The 16,250-nt window shown below is 37.3% G+C and overlaps 1 protein-coding gene across 1 annotated transcript; it reads right to left on the bottom strand.

Moving 5' to 3' along the window:
• Positions 1-1,919: 1,919 nt before the first annotated feature.
• Positions 1,920-6,489, bottom strand: LOC120345955 (uncharacterized). The gene is made up of 2 exons (XM_039415566.2): positions 4,317-6,489; positions 1,920-4,126 (listed from the first exon to the last, which is right to left on the bottom strand). Exons 1-2 carry the CDS (start codon positions 6,487-6,489, stop codon positions 1,953-1,955), a joined length of 4,347 nt encoding a protein of 1,448 aa, XP_039271500.2. The 3' UTR covers positions 1,920-1,952.
• Between the last annotated feature and the right edge of the window lie 9,761 nt (positions 6,490-16,250).

The raw sequence follows: 16,250 nt of genomic DNA, 5'->3' as shown, positions 1-16,250 counted from the left end.
CAAACTTCATAGTGCAGTAGTTGAACTGTCTCTGCAAGTAGAACGGTCCTACAGACTACAGTCCTTTTCCCATTTTTGTACCATAGTCATCAATTTGTCAATACTGAATTAAAAAGAGTGATAACAATAGCATAAATTTTGTTCACTGACACAATTTATCTAAGTCTTTCAAACTCGGAAACACCCCGTAGGACCCTTCAGAGCACCTCCAAACCACGAGCTGCTTTGTATCGTATCATGAGAACATGGTTCGAGTGCTATTGATTAGTTGTGAATAACGTCACTAAGCGAGTCCGACGCGAGACGAATTTCGGATGCCGCGATTGTACTTTGCTGATTTAACAGTATTGGACCTGACAAATATAAGCACGAAGGTAGAGTTGTGTGAATGAATATAATTTTTGAACGAATTTCCACTAAAAGCACATTCCATAGTTTTGCACTCATAAGTTTGATAGTGCTTTGCGTGCGACTAGAAGAGTAGCGGGTTCTTTACTTTTTTGAAATGATTTTAATTCAATACCTTATCCTTTATTTAATTTCAAATGTCCACGATGAATCATCTGAATCGAAAGCTGATGTTCGCAAATATCTTCCAGGAATCAGTCGGGTGTTGATGCTGCGTTCCAGCCATGTCGCTTGTCTCGTCGAAAGTGATTCATAAGAACATGATTTTGCATACACCGAATTTCTCTTACTTTTTTTTTCATTACAACGTCCACGAAGAATCCTTTGAATCAAAAACAGAAGTTTCCGAAAACAAACGTCGTCAGTTGATGTTTTACAATTTTTTGGAATACAATGGAATAAATACCATTTGAAATATTGACAATTTTATTCTAATATAATAGCAGAAATACTGAATTAATATCGAATGTTCTCAAAAATAACCAAAGCAGTTCACCAATATATGGACAAGTAGGCAGAATATTCCCTGAACTAGTGTCTTTCACGTTTTACTAGTTCCAAAATTTTTCTGCAGCATTTGATAAATTGAGGAACGATCGTTTCAGTTTCTAATTTGCAACCTTACTAGGGTAATAACTTTCTCCTATTACAGTTGTCTGCCTGTGTATTCCGATATTTAGTGCACTACGATGATTGTAATTTCATTTCAATTATTTCTGCATTTTGAATATGGTATTGATGATTTCAACAATCATCACGCTCATACTTTTTCTTCGTGGGATTCGAAATTTGTTAATCAAAGGATTGTATTTACCCCATCTATCACTGGTGCGGTGAAAAGCATATTCCTAACGTGCAGAACAGTCCGCCAAACGTCCAACGAGAAAAAAATCATATTGATAGAACATACCTGTAAGAACTTATTAAATAGACAGGGGTCTGGTATTTGAAAAAATTTCTGTTTCTTTATTGAAAAAAGAAAATAAGAACAACGTAGGCCTACATAGCTGTTACGGTAGCCAAAGTCCAACTTAGTTCAATAGCCCCGCAAATAGTCTATGACTGCAATGCATTTATACGCGCTCCCAAAACCCGTCTTGCTGTCTATGATACACTGGAAATATGCAGCTCTGATATTGCTGTTTGAAATGATATTTTAATCCAAGTAAATCCACAGTTAAACAGAATATCCAGTTATTAAATGTAATCCAATAAAGCAACTATACAGGAATTGATTGCGGTAAATGACAATTGTGTCTATCCAACCAATAGTTCTACTATAAACAGATAAAGTAGATGAGCAAATTTACTATGTGCGCTCCCGGTTTCAGGTTCTTGCCGAAGAGGCCTTACGGTAACTAAGAATACACATCAGTGAACCACTGCCCACTAGCGGTAATACACAGGAGCTAACTTTGAAAGGGGGTACACACAATACAAAAACTAACTATTGGCCCCAGTAACATGGCTCCCCAAAAAGGGTTCTTTGTTGGCAAAGAAAACTTTTTAAACGAAACATATGTACAGTACAAAAAGTAATAAAACTAAGATGTTGGCTCCTCGTCCGGGGAATCGCCATCTTTGGCTGCACGAACCAACAACACAAGTTTATGTATCGGTCTGTCGAGGTATGTCACCGCTTTTGTTCGTTTGCCTCTGGAATCAAGATTACAATCGGCAACAAGAACTCTAACTTTTCGAATGAGGCCATCCTCAGACGGATACAAGGCACCAACTCTGGCAAGTTGCCATTCATTTCTTGGGGCATTCTCATCGTTCACTATGACAATATCTCCAACACATAAATTCAGTTCAGTTTTAGTCCATTTCCCTCTTGGTTGTAGTGTTTGTAGATACTCCAATCTCCATCGATACCAAAATTGGTTCACAATGTACTGGACTCGTCTCCATCGACGTCTTGCATATACATCAGGTCTTTGAAATTGTCCAGGTGGAGGCAGAAGAACCTTTGGCTTCATCGTCAAAAGATGATTTGGTGTTAATGGCTCGGGTGAACCCACATCACCTAAATTAGAAACTGTAAGTGGTTTAGAATTAACCAAATGTTCAGCCTCCACAAGTACAGTACGAAAACTTTCATCATCAAGCTGTGAACCGAACTTCTGCATAATTGGCTCCAGAGCATTTCGAACTGTCCTTATTTGACGTTCACAACTTCCATGCATATGACTACATTTTGGAACATTAAACTTGAATTCGAACCAATCACACTCATTAGACAATAAATATTCTCTGACCTTGCATTGATCTATCTCACCAATAGCTTTTAGTAATTCGTTTCTTCCTCCAATAAAATTTGTTCCACAATCTGCTCTCAACTGCTTAATTGTTCCTCGTCTTGCTAGGAATCTCCTCAAGGCATTGAGAAATGAATCTGTATCTAATGAATTTGCAGACTCTAAATGAACTGCTCTGGAAGATAAACAAGTGAATATTATACCATATCTCTTTAAAATAGATCTACGCTCCTTTATTTCAAAAGGGCCGAAAACATCAACAGCTGAATAATCAAACAAGGCTGCTTCATTCACACGATCTACTGGAAGATCGCTCATCCTTTGAACCTCAAGAGGTCTTCGGATACGTCTGCATGCAACACATGAAGTTATAAATTGTGACACAGCTGAGGTGCCTCCAACAATCCAATACCCATTTTGACGTATCTCATTCAGTGTCATTCCGCGTCCCATATGATGAACTTTCATATGAAAATGACGAATAATCAAATTAGTAACATGAGAATGTCTTGGCAAAAGCAATGGATGCTTACAATCCATGGGCATATTTGCTCTCCCTATTCTACCACCTACACGAATTAGTCCATCTTCATCGATATATGGATCCAATTTGTAAATTGAACTTCGTCTAAGTTTGTTTCGAATTTTAATTTTGGCTCGATCCAAAATTGCACCAGAAACTGCACAACTTTGCAGCTGCTCTATTTCCTCTGAAAAATGAATTTGCTGTAAACATCTGATAATTACTTTCTCTGAAATCGACAAATTTTCGACTTCCAAATTATTCGCACAATCAACTTTTCTCAGCTTGTGACAAAATCGAATACAGTTGGCCACAGCTCGCTTGGCTTTGAACCAAGAAGAAAATATGTCCAGTCTATCAATATCAAAATTATACCCAACAGTATTTTCTTTTTCAACTGTTATGAACGCTGTTGCCTTTTTCATTTCATGTTTCAACAAGGCATCTGTTTTATTATTTGGTACATAGGAAACTTCTGGTGGTTCATAAGCTCCTTTACATTGCAAAAACTCAGGACCATTCCACCATTTTGAATCAGCAATTAACTTTTTTACTGATATACCACGACTTGCCAAATCACTTGGGTTTTGGTTAGATTCAACATGTAACCATGTACTAACATCAGACACATCAAGAATTTGTTGTATCCTATTTGCAACAAATACATGAAATCTTTTCACTGGATTGTTCACATAACCCAGCACCACCATACTATCAACCCAAAAATATTCCTTAATATTTTCATACCTTAGTTCTTCCCGTAAATATCTGCTCATTCGTGCAGAAATTGTAGCTGCTGTCAATTCCATCCTTGGAATGGAAATTTGCTTCAACGGAGCAACACGAGATTTCCCCATGAGCAAGGTGCAGTGTGAATCTCCATTTTCATTCACCAATCTGACATATGAACATTGACCATAACCAGACTGACATGCATCTGAGAAATGATGCATTTTCAACAACTTTCACTACTCCAAAATTTGGTGGTTTGATGCATCTGCTGATTGTTAAATTATCAATGCCATGTAAATCGTCAATCCATGCATTGACTCTTGGTTGTACATTCTCTGGGATAGGATCATCCCAATCAATTTTGCTTTTACAAAGTTCCTGCAAAATTTTCTTACCTTCCAATATCACAGGTGACAGAAATCCCATTGGATCAAATATAGAACTCACAATTGATAGAAATCCTCTTCTGGTTTGTGGTTGATTTTTCAATTCCAAATGATAGCGAAAAACATCATCATTCACATCCCACAGCATACCTAGAACTCTCTCAATTGGAAGTGGATCATTATTCAAATCAATTGTTTTTACACTACTAGCCCGATCACATTCAGGAATAGATTCTAGGACTTCTCTCCGATTCGACACAAATTTATGCAACTTTAGACCAGCTATGGCACACAGAGAAGTACTATTTTTAATGAGCAACTTAGCTTCATTAACAGTTTCGAGAGACTGTAAACCATCATCCACATAAAAATTATCTCTCACAAAATCAGCTGCTTCTATCCCAAATGCCTTTTCACCATCATCTCCAGCTAATTTCAATCCATACATTGCAACACCTGGGCTACTACGAGCACCAAATGGATGTCGAGTCATTCTATACTCAGTTAATTCTGATTCGGTGTTACCATTATTCCACCAAAAGAATCTCAACAAATCTCTGTCTTGTTCTCGTACAACAAACTGATGGAACATACCTTTTATGTCTCCCATTACAGCAATTTCCTCTTTCCGAAATCGGCACAAAATTCCTGTCATTCCACTCATAAGATCTGGTCCAGTGAGCAAATGATCATTAATGCATTCTCCTTTATACAAAGCACTCAAATCGAAAACAACTCTGATGGTTTTCTTCTTACTATGAAAAACAGCAGTATGTGGCACATAATTAACTTTTCCATCACTAACAACAAGTCTATTTTCTGGCACCCTTTCAGCATAATTTTTTATCATATCTTCCATGAATTCCACATATTTACTTTTATACTCTGAATCCTTTTCAAATCGTTTTTTCAATTGCATTACTCGTTTCAATACCATGGGCTTGTTATTCGGTAATTTAACTTGGTCACATTTCAATGGTAAAGGCATTTCATACATTCCATTGTCACATTTAATAACATTTTCAGAAAGTATTTTCACAAACCTTTGATCCTCAATTGACATATTTTCATGCTTACTTTTGTGATCAACAAAATCTATTTCCATCATCTGATTGAGCTGTTGAGGACTTACAATTTCTTTTACTTTTGTGGAAAATACAAATGATGATTTACCATTGCTCTCTAACAGATTTTCCGCTGTGGAACAATCTTGTGTCACTTCGACACGATGAGATATTGAACTTTTATCATCACGTTTGCTATTTTTGCAAACATTTCCAATTATTCCCCAACCCAATATAGACTTTTGACCATATGGATCATTTTCCCGTCCATGAATTATGTCACGAGGCCTTACCGCACTAGGAATGTTACTACCAATGAGAATACTGACCTTCAATTTTGAATCATAAGGCATAAGTTTGTCTGCAATTTTCTCCAAATGTTTCCACTGTTTGGCAACTTCAGGTTTTGGAATTTGTGAAGGGCTCGCAGGTACTTTCTCACGAGTATAAGCTTGTGGAATATCTATCTTTACTTGACGATCCATACTCATCACTTGTAGTCCTCTGATTCTCTGCGAAGACACCAACGCTCCAGATTTCATCATCGTAGAGAGATTTAACTGTGTCTGTACACCTTTTACATCAAGTTGCTTTTGCAATTCCTCAGAAACAAAACAACAATTAGATTGATCATCTAATATGCAGTAGCACTGGATTTCCTTAGATGGATTTTTACTATTTCTCACAAATACTGGAACAATCATAGAATTATGTTTGCCACCACTTTGACCTTCTATGGTGCAAACTTGAGTACATTTAGAATCACTTTTATCAAGAGTTTTATCCACATGGAGGGCAGTCAACTGTAACCTATTGCAAATCTTACATGTAACCCTCTGCTTACAAAAATTAACCCTGTGACCTCTATTAGAACCACATCCATAACACAGCCTCTCTTTCAGAAAAAAGGTCTTCTTGTCCTTTATTGACAATTTACCAAATTCATCACAATCATCTATATGATGACAAACACTACAGAATGGGCATTTGTTCGCATTCATATTTTCTACTTTATGAGCATATGCTCTCGCATTCTGTGCACTTCTATAACTGGAAAAAGACTTACTTTTCTTTTCCCTGTCATCATATGACTTCACATATTCACGATTTTTGTTCATATGTTCAAGCTCAGGAATATTCTCCTTTTCTGACGCTTCATTTACAAATTTAACAATTTCATCAAAAGGTGGATAGCTATTTTTTCCATATTTTGATCTCCAATTTTTAACAGTACCACGCCAAGCCACTTTCAACAGAAAAATCAAGTACCTCCAGATCTTTGATCTTATGTTTTGCAACTTTGACTTGGTCAAGGAAATCACCATATCTCTGAATTCCAGCAGCATCACGAAATCTAATTCTTGGCCATGATGCCAATTTGTCAAGAAATGCTTTACATATGACACTTTCATTGCCATATCTTGACTTCAATTTTTCCTTTGCTTCTGCATACGCAGTATCAGACTGTAACAACACAAGATCTTGAATCATTGTTTTAGGATCCCCTGATAAATGTTGACTGAGTAAATTAAGTTTTTGGCGTACATTGGTAGTTTTAGCTTCAATAAGAGCATCAAAATCAGATTCCCAGGCAGGAAATTTTAATGGATTACCATCAAAAATATCAACTTTAATTTGTGGCAAAGCATATGCATTGGCTAGCATACTATTTGATATTGCCAACTCTCTCAAACATGCACTTAAATCATTATTTAAATGAGAAACACTATTCATGTTAACTTCAGGAGAAACAAATGTAGTGTACGCACCTGATGGAGAATGCTGAAAAGCATTTGCATGTTGTGAATTCATACCTAAATTAATATTCTCACATACAATATCATTTGAGTTATCTTCTCCATGAATTGTTTTCAAACTATGATCCCAATCTGATTTCAAGATCTGTGATTGTTGACTACTTGAATTCGCAATAAAATCTTCTTCATTCAACCCGAAAGGATTTTCAACTTGCTGGACCTTCTTGCAAACTTGTGCTCTTGCCTTCTTCGACTCGAGTTCCTTCTTGTGCAAGTGCAATTCCAACTGGCTTTGCTGCATTAACTTATGCATTTGAAGTTGACTTTCATCAGCCAAAATCTTCATTTTTCTTTGATATTCCAGCTGTAGTGCCTGAAGATTGAGCAACTTCTCTTCTTCCACGGATTTTATTTTAACTTCGAGTTCCCCAACATCCTTCTGTAAATCATACCATTCTTGCTTACTGTCAAGAGCAATCTTTTCTGATTTACGACTAACATTACTAGATGCAGATGTCCGATATGTGGAGCTTCTGGATGAACTTTCATCTCTCTTTTCCATGAGATTATCAACAGTTTCTTCAGCAATCCTAGTCGCATCTTTCACTTCTCTGTCCACTTGTTGAATACCCCGAAACAAAGATGTCCTCTCCTTTCTTGACACCATCTCTTCAAGCGCTGACCACATCTCCATTAATTCCCGTGAAGATGCACGCATTGCAGATGATGCTCTTAGGATATGGCTAACATGCTTTGCTGTTTCGCATAGTTTCACAAGCTTCTGACAAAGTTTAGATACGCTTTGCCTCTGTTGATCAAACTCTTGTTTCCTATTTTCCACAACTTTCGATGACGGTCTGATCTTTCTCTTTGTAATGTTTACAATATCACCATGTTCCATGGATGCTGGCTCAGAAGTTACATGTTTACCTTTTGCAAACCTTTTTCGCGCAGATTTCATCATGAAATAAATCTGTTTACACTGTCACCCAAACGGAAAGCAACACTGTTGCCAGTCAGTTACTGTAAACTCCTGGAAGTTAAATGACTAGGGAAACTCTTCAGCTTTTATCAGTGCTGTCACCACTGATAATCTACTTTTTCCTTTCACAACAGTACTCAGGCCTCCAAGCTGGAACTTCCACTCTTCTAAAGGCTGATAGACTTTGTCATTTACTGTTACGCCTTTCTACTAAAGGCTGGAAGATATGTTGTCAATTACTTCCACTCTTCTTAATACAACCAAATACTTCAAAGGCTGATAGACTTTGTCATTTACTGTTACGGTAGCCAAAGTCCAACTTAGTTCAATAGCCCCGCAAATAGTCTATGACTGCAATGCATTTATACGCGCTCCCAAAACCTGTCTTGCTGTCTATGATACACTGGAAATATGCAGCTCTGATATTGCTGTTTGAAATGATATTTTAATCCAAGTAAATCCACAGTTAAACAGAATATCCAGTTATTAAATGTAATCCAATAAAGCAACTATACAGGAATTGATTGCGGTAAATGACAATTGTGTCTATCCAACCAATAGTTCTACTATAAACAGATAAAGTAGATGAGCAAATTTACTATGTGCGCTCCCGGTTTCAGGTTCTTGCCGAAGAGGCCTTACGGTAACTAAGAATACACATCAGTGAACCACTGCCCACTAGCGGTAATACACAGGAGCTAACTTTGAAAGGGGGTACACACGATACAAAAACTAACTATTGGCCCCAGTAACAATAGCACTGTACATAGAAACATGATTAAATTATCTGTCTAACTTATCCCATACCCGATGTATACAGCTAGCCGGATAAGAGAAGGTCGCCATATTATGATTAGGTCACCTTATCGGCATTCCTCTCCCTCACCCCGGGATATTATGTAGATTATCAACTAATCCCATACCCGGCATGGACTGGTAACCAGAAAAGAGCCTGCGGTATGCCACATGATTTAGGCCGGTTTTTAGACTTTCTTCTTCTCACAGGAGAAATTAATTTAATACCCGACATAGACTGGTAACAAGAAGAGCGTCGTTGGTACGCCATATGATTAAGCCATCCAGGATATAATCAGGTTTATAACGAATTATATATAAAAATATAGATTACTAAAAATTTATGGACCAGACAAGTGGCTGTGACAGTCATATGATTAGGCCGTCTTATAGCTTTCCTTTAGGATAAATACGTAATATCTCATCTCATTCCCTACATGAACTCGTAAACATCTGATGCTTTGCACTCCCCCGGGAAAAATTCAGGTTTGTCACAAAATGTACGTAAAAATCACTATACAAAGTTTTTAAAGTGACCAATCAAAACACAATATATAAGCAGTTCAATATTAAATAAAGTACAAGAACGATATGATAAATTGGCAGACATTTGAACAATTACAGTAGGACAATATAATATATTTTATGGTTCGTGGTTTTGGTGTATGGAATTTCTCATTTGACATGGTGAATTTTTTATTTATTCTGAATTTGATATTAGTGTTGCACATGACATGCATTAAATAACGCTATATATTATTTTCAAATCTCGTCAATGTTGCAATGCTGCCTTGTATGTTTCGTAATGTTTTGAATTACTTTTATTTTACTGTCGAATTCCAAGGTACATAAGGCCTTAAAAGCGGTAGCTCAAATATAATAGTATCTTGTTATAGTTATGAACAATTAAGGTCTGACCCTAACTTCAAATTTTGATAAAATTTGTAGTGACAAGGGTGCCAAATGCGGACGCTTGAACACAAATTGAACATTTACTTCCTTAGGAAATTTGCAGTTACTAATCTGGTAGCATCAGAAATGCCATATTTACATAAATAGCACCAAATCAATAATTGCTCATTCATAGTCACAGTTTTCGTTGATTTCTTTTCAAAAATTTACTAGTGGATAATTTCCCACCGGTTGGGAATCACTGGTCCAAGGTATTGTAAAAAATGCTATACCCCGAGATAGTTGCCCACTGCTCTAAAATAATTTATCCACCCTGTGGGCTTCCTGTAGACATAAAACATTTGGCTTTTTTGTTTGAAGGAGATTTTTGAGACTGTCTAAATGTGTTCGTCACGTCCTTGCAAGGGCCCAGGTTTTTTTCAATATCTGTGGCACGTTGGAACATAAAATTCTTTCGGAAGAAATGCTTTACACCTTACGCCATCAGTAATTACACGGTTATGCATGCGATCTTTTTTGAAATTGTCCATTGGAAAAGACGTATAAATTTGAGTTCCTCTGTGAAAGTTTCTTCTGGCATTTCGTACTTTTTGAATCCAAGGTTGTTGCAGCAGCTTTGACAAAAGTCGAAGCCCAAGATGCACTGATGTAACAAAACGCTGAAAACCGAGGTAGCCGGGCAGTATTTTAACAGTTTCTCCAATTATAAACTGCTTGTGTGTTCCTGATCTTTGCGGCATTATGATGACTACAATTTCATTTAAAATTTTTCACCATTTTGAATAATGTCTAGGCGTTGATTTCTCTTCACGACGTCACATGATTCAAATAAAATTATAGCCTTTATATTGTTGTTTGAGTTGCTTGTCGCGCATCAGAACAGAAGGCTGAGAAGAGTCGAAGAAACGGTCCGAAGAAGTGAATGTGTCTGTTGGTGATTTTGCGGGCGACATCAACGTACTTGTCTTGCTTTTAACAATGATGTCTGCAAAATGTAGCAAAGTAAAATGAAGAAGAATAACATCGAATGCAAGTTCTTTTTAGCCGGGGACTATCGAAAAAAAAACTCGGCACGGCGTTGCGTTAGTCGAGAATAAATACTCAGAAATATTATTGTAGAAAATGCGATGTTCACCTGTCATGATTATCTGCATATAACATCGACTAATTTTTTATCTAAAAAAAAATTCTCTCATAACGGCTGACAAATAAACGTATTGTAACTTGATTGTAGTTTTCAATAAAAACAGTTTCGTTATTATTCCCAGTACTTCTACAAAAGAGTGCAGTGCATTGGACTGCCTAGTTTATTTTGCACTCTCTGAATAAATCTTTTAGGTTGGGATTGGGGTAAACAGTCGTCATTCATACGAGTCATATTAAGAAAAAATTGCACTGAATTTAATATTATTATTTATTAATCTTTCGCCATAAGAAATATGTTCCAGTTGATGTAAATATTTCACCATTTTTATTAGTTCCACAAAAATCTCCTGAATCGTAAACAGATATTTCTGAATACAAATGTCGTTTGATTTTTCCTGACTGTGAAATATAATACTTTAATGCTCATTTCGTTTTTCCTGGGTCTTGTTGAAAGCTTCTAAGAACTGAAATGCGATCAGCATGTTCAAATCCTCCTTTGCTGCAGCTTGGTCTTCTGCCTGTTGCTTGTTACTTTCTAGCATCAGCTTGACTGCATTGTCTAGTTCCTAAAATTAAACAACTTCCTGTTGGTCATTTCCCGCAATTGTTATGTTACATATGTCTATAGAAAAAAATTAACTCGCCCGATTTTATATATATTGATCTCTTTTACTGATTTTGACACCTCCATCGCTTCTTCAATATACAATGAAAAAGCCTTCGAATTCCATTATAAAATACGATATTAGAAAAAGTAATCCCTCTTGTCGAATGATATAGAACGAATGATATCGTATGGTGTTAACCTGTTGATTGGAATGTCGTCTTACAGTTTTGCAAAAAAACTTTTTTCACGCATGCATGGTATATCATCATCATTTTATTCCGGGTTGCGTAGGGATCTCAAGAAACAACCTGTGTAGCTTGCTTTTTATTATTGCTGGGATCTGTTTTGCTTTTTTTCAATTCGCTAATAAAATAATGCTCTGGTCGAAATAAGATGTTGGCCCTTCGAAAAGGGTTAGTTATGTTATGCCTAATAAGAGATTGATTAGATGGTGTTATGGAGGTAGCATGTTTGTATTTAAACTGCCGGTCAATGTTGGTAACAAGCCCACACACCACGACAAGCTTTCGACCTTTGTGTCGGGATTTATCCTTGCACGAATAGATAGAATCTCGCTTCAATTTTCTTTCTTGATTTTTTTTTATCGTGAGGTAGTCATTGCAAACTATTGTCCACCAATTCGCTCAATCCAATCTTAGAATTGGGTGATCATTCAATCCTAACATCACTCTACTCGTACCTGGGCAAATCTGTATACTTTCCAAATAAACTGAAAATATATTTCATTTTGGAAGTGAACCGTTTTCTTATATATATTTAATATATGCAGAAACGTACTAAACAGGCATGCAACGTTTAATGGAGAGGATCGCCAATCATTTCACCTTGTGCATCAAGGCGAACTAGCCAATCAAATACGGCAAGGCATACCAACTCAGCTCGTTTGTCAAACTGGCTTATATTAAAAAATTCATTATACTGTAATAGTATTGCGAAAAGAAAATTAAATTTTGCGATACGACAAATCAATCAAAACCAAGTCATCAATGAAAAGAGTAGAGAAATATATGGTAGGAATGAGACCTTAATTTTGGAACAATTAACCTTCCTCCTTTAACTTGGCTGTGAAAGTATTTTCCATCTCTTGGTAATATAAACATAATGTAATTTCATTAGCTTTTAAAGTTTATTAGATTGTCTTTATAAGTGAAAACTCTCCAGAATCAAAAACTGATTAGTCTACCAGAGAGAAATCTTTCAGTACCTTTATTATTCCCACCTTCCATGCTCAGACTAAGCTAATCAGCAGATTTTTTCAAATCTGCTAGGCTGCGGTGATGACTGTCTCAATGATAACCCTTCTCTGTTAGTGGTTTTCTACTGGTATATTGTTTGACAGCCTTTGGCAACTACAGTCTTGCTTTTTGTTATTATGTCTCCCTCATGGAAATGAGCTTCACATATGGATGCTCTGAATATAATTATGATACCAATATCAGAATATGTAAAATTTTCTAGCAGGTCAACCTTCTAAAACGGTACCTCTCTCTAATTGATATTTCAGTTACAATGCTAAATATCTATTCTATTAACCTTGGCTCTGCGAAATAGAAACTTCTGAATCAGAAAAAAAAATCTAAATACTTTTTAGCCTGACTCACACATAAAGAAAGGCAATCTGGCTAAACTAGCCTCTCTGCTGTTCAAGCTTCAAAACTTATTCGTGACGCAATGCATTTCCAAATTGATTGACATAAATCTGTAAATATATATACCTTATGTTTCATTGTGCAACATTTCCATCTTGTCTCGTGTTATATCTCGCATGGAAAGCATGTAGTTTATGTTCCGATGCTCCTTTTCATCTCCATTCCTTGCCAAATCGGGCCTTTTGACACACAAAAATAAATTCTTTTATCAGCTTTCTGTCGACTCCATCAGCACCCAGGCACAGAACAATATGTAGCAGGCATTTCTATTTATAAATAGTACGGTAGCAATCGATTTCTGTGAAAGGCACAAGACATCCAAACAATATATAACTGCATCGGCTACAGCCAGATAGCTGAGACCACACGCGCCACAATATCGCTTTGAAGGAATGACACAGCGCCTCACTCAAGCGTAACGAGAGAACACGTGCAAATGGAACGAATTGAAATGTGGAGTTGTATTCATTCGACTAGGGCCTGGTAAACTCGTTTGGTCTTCCTGATCTCGCCCTAGACATTTATACTCCCGTTTCGTGTCAGTGACAGCCTTTTTCATACGCGCAGTCTTCATTTCGTCCGATATTACTCAATCCGCAAGAACCAAAGGTCATGTTGAATCTTGAAATACAAAACTGACATGTGGGGAAGAATATTTAGATTTAATTAGATGTAGTCATTGGTTTTGGTGAGTAATAAATAGTAGTGAATCAAAATTGTCGACGCATCTAAGGATTCTGCCAATAATTTACGCATAACAAAGAAATAAGCGCACGCAACTTGCCCCGGACGAATTTCATCAGCGCATAAATCGTATAAACTAAACAAGCGTGTATCCTTGCAGGCTCTGAAATTTTATATATATATTTAATAATGTAGTTTCCAGGACATGATAATATCTCGTTTATTACCATATCGCTGACTGATGTTTTGTGTCACGAAAAAACATTTCGCAAATATTCAATCGTCTTGCGCCTAAGACGGTAATTCTATATTCAATTCCACGGCACTCTCGTAGTATGTGCACTAACAAGGCAGACACACAAATTTTTTATAATTTTGCTGTTTCAACTCAATTTCTCCAGCATTTTGAATATTGTATTGGCGTTGATTTCTCTTCACGACGCTAAATAAAATAACTGTCGATTGTCGCACATCAGAAGAGACTGCCTGAAGAAGAGGATGGGCCAGCGGGTGATTTTGCAGGCGGCATCAAAGTACTGAGCGTATCAGAACGATGAATTAGCGAAGTAAAAAATTTCAATTAAAAAAAAATAAGAGGAAAAACATGAAAACGGTACTTAACATGTTTCTCTTTGACGACTCCTAAAATTATCATTTTCTTGTGGAAGAAATATCCTTCGATGACCCATCCAAACGATATGATATACAATGATACAAATCTCTCGTACGTAATGCTTCCGTATTTTTCAGAAATATTAATCTTCTCGTAATGGCAAATTTTCACTGCTTTCCGTAAGTCCATTGCATCAACTCATTTCAACGGCCGGGGTCCGTTCACTTCGTTCGACATACATTAGGCCTGATTACATGTCCGCTGGAACCGGTCTATCAGACCACAAAAGGCAACTTTTTTCACGCTTCAGTGGTTCGCCGCGATTCAAATCCATCCCATCGGTCCAGAACACCAGACCACCTATTAAGAAGGTCTGGAAGTGGACTGCACCGCTCTTGCTCAGTTGCTTCGTCGTGCTACTCGAGAGTCGTCGTTACGCACGTTGATCGAAGAGGTACGGTACCGGTACGGAAGTTGTTTTCCTTCATTTCTGGTAAGTGAGTTGCTTTTCGAATTATAAAAAAATTGTCTAGACAATGTCAGGTTCAATTTAAACCTCTCCTAGTCTAACGTCAGTGACCCTATTACCGCCACCCCCGCAAACTCTGCCTGCCCACTTTTAACGCACGGTATCTGAAAAACATGATGACTCACACGGTTTCAATCAACACAAGCATGTTCGTGACATCTAGTGGATTATTTTTAATTTTATTTCTCACCGAAGGCCGTTGCCAGATTGAAATGGCCCTGACCCAAAAATTGGGGCGGTAATGGGATGTGCTTTTTACGCTCGGCCAAGTTTGGCGGGAAACGGTCGTCTGCCAAAGGGTTTGAGCCTGGCAGGGACGTTTGTTTTTCGTTGTTGTTCTTGAAGAAGGAGCTTCCACTGCGTTAAACCAAAATATAAGCTGAAAATCGTGTTGTTTTAAAAAATAAAGGGGGTGGCGGTAATAGGAACGTTGCTCAGGGAATTGAATGTTGGCCGAAAGTCAAATTGTGTTGAACCAAATTAACTTGGAAGGATGGGAAACCCTAGATACGCGGGGAAGAGAATCAACTGGAAAGATAGCGAGGAAACGAAGAAGGCATTTGAGGCGGTGAAGGTCAGCAAAATGAGTATAAAAGGTGCGGCAAAGAAATATGGAGTGCCTAGAAAAACTTTAAGTGATCGGGTGAACGATAAAGTTAAATGCCAGAGTTGGGCCTCCGACCAAAATTAGTGAAAAATACGAAGGCTCTCTAATGTGGTATATTGAATATCTGGCCAAGCGAGCCTTTCCACACACTATAGACATTATTAAAAAATATGCTTGGGCGGTTGATAAAAAGAGTGGTAAAAATTTATTTGGCAAAAATGGTCCCAGTCGGAAGTGGTGGCAAGGCTTTAAAAGTAGAGCAAAAAAAAGGTTTGATTTCCGCCTTCGACGACCGGATATGCTCGATCGGAAGTGGTGGCAAGGCTTTAAAAGTAGAGCAAAAAAAAGGTTTGATTTCCGCCTTCGACGACCGGATATGCTCGATAGATCAAGAGTGAGCGATACAATAGTAGAAGACTTGCGGGATTATTTTAAACAACTGAAAGAGGTCATGGACAAATTTGATTTTCACTCTAAACCTTCTCGAATCTATAATTGCGACGAATCTATGCTCGATCTTAACAAAAAAGCTCAAAAAGTTTATTGTTCCTGCTCGTTCTCGCCACACGTATTACCG

The sequence above is a fragment of the Styela clava genome, chromosome 10, assembly GCF_964204865.1.
Source record: "Styela clava chromosome 10, kaStyClav1.hap1.2, whole genome shotgun sequence".
In the NCBI taxonomy this organism is placed as follows: domain Eukaryota; kingdom Metazoa; phylum Chordata; class Ascidiacea; order Stolidobranchia; family Styelidae; genus Styela; species Styela clava.
The sequence above is the reverse complement of the archived record's forward strand: the minus strand, read 5'-3'. Positions and strand labels throughout refer to the sequence as shown.

Coding starts and splice junctions, on each gene's coding strand:
- LOC120345955 (XM_039415566.2), bottom strand. CDS start 6,489: ATGAACAAAAATCGTGAATATGTGAAGTCATATGATGACAGGGAAAAG. Junction 4,127..4,316: donor GTCACCTGTGATATTGGAAG/GTAAGAAAATTT, acceptor ATCATTTCTCAG/ATGCATGTCAGTCTGGTTAT.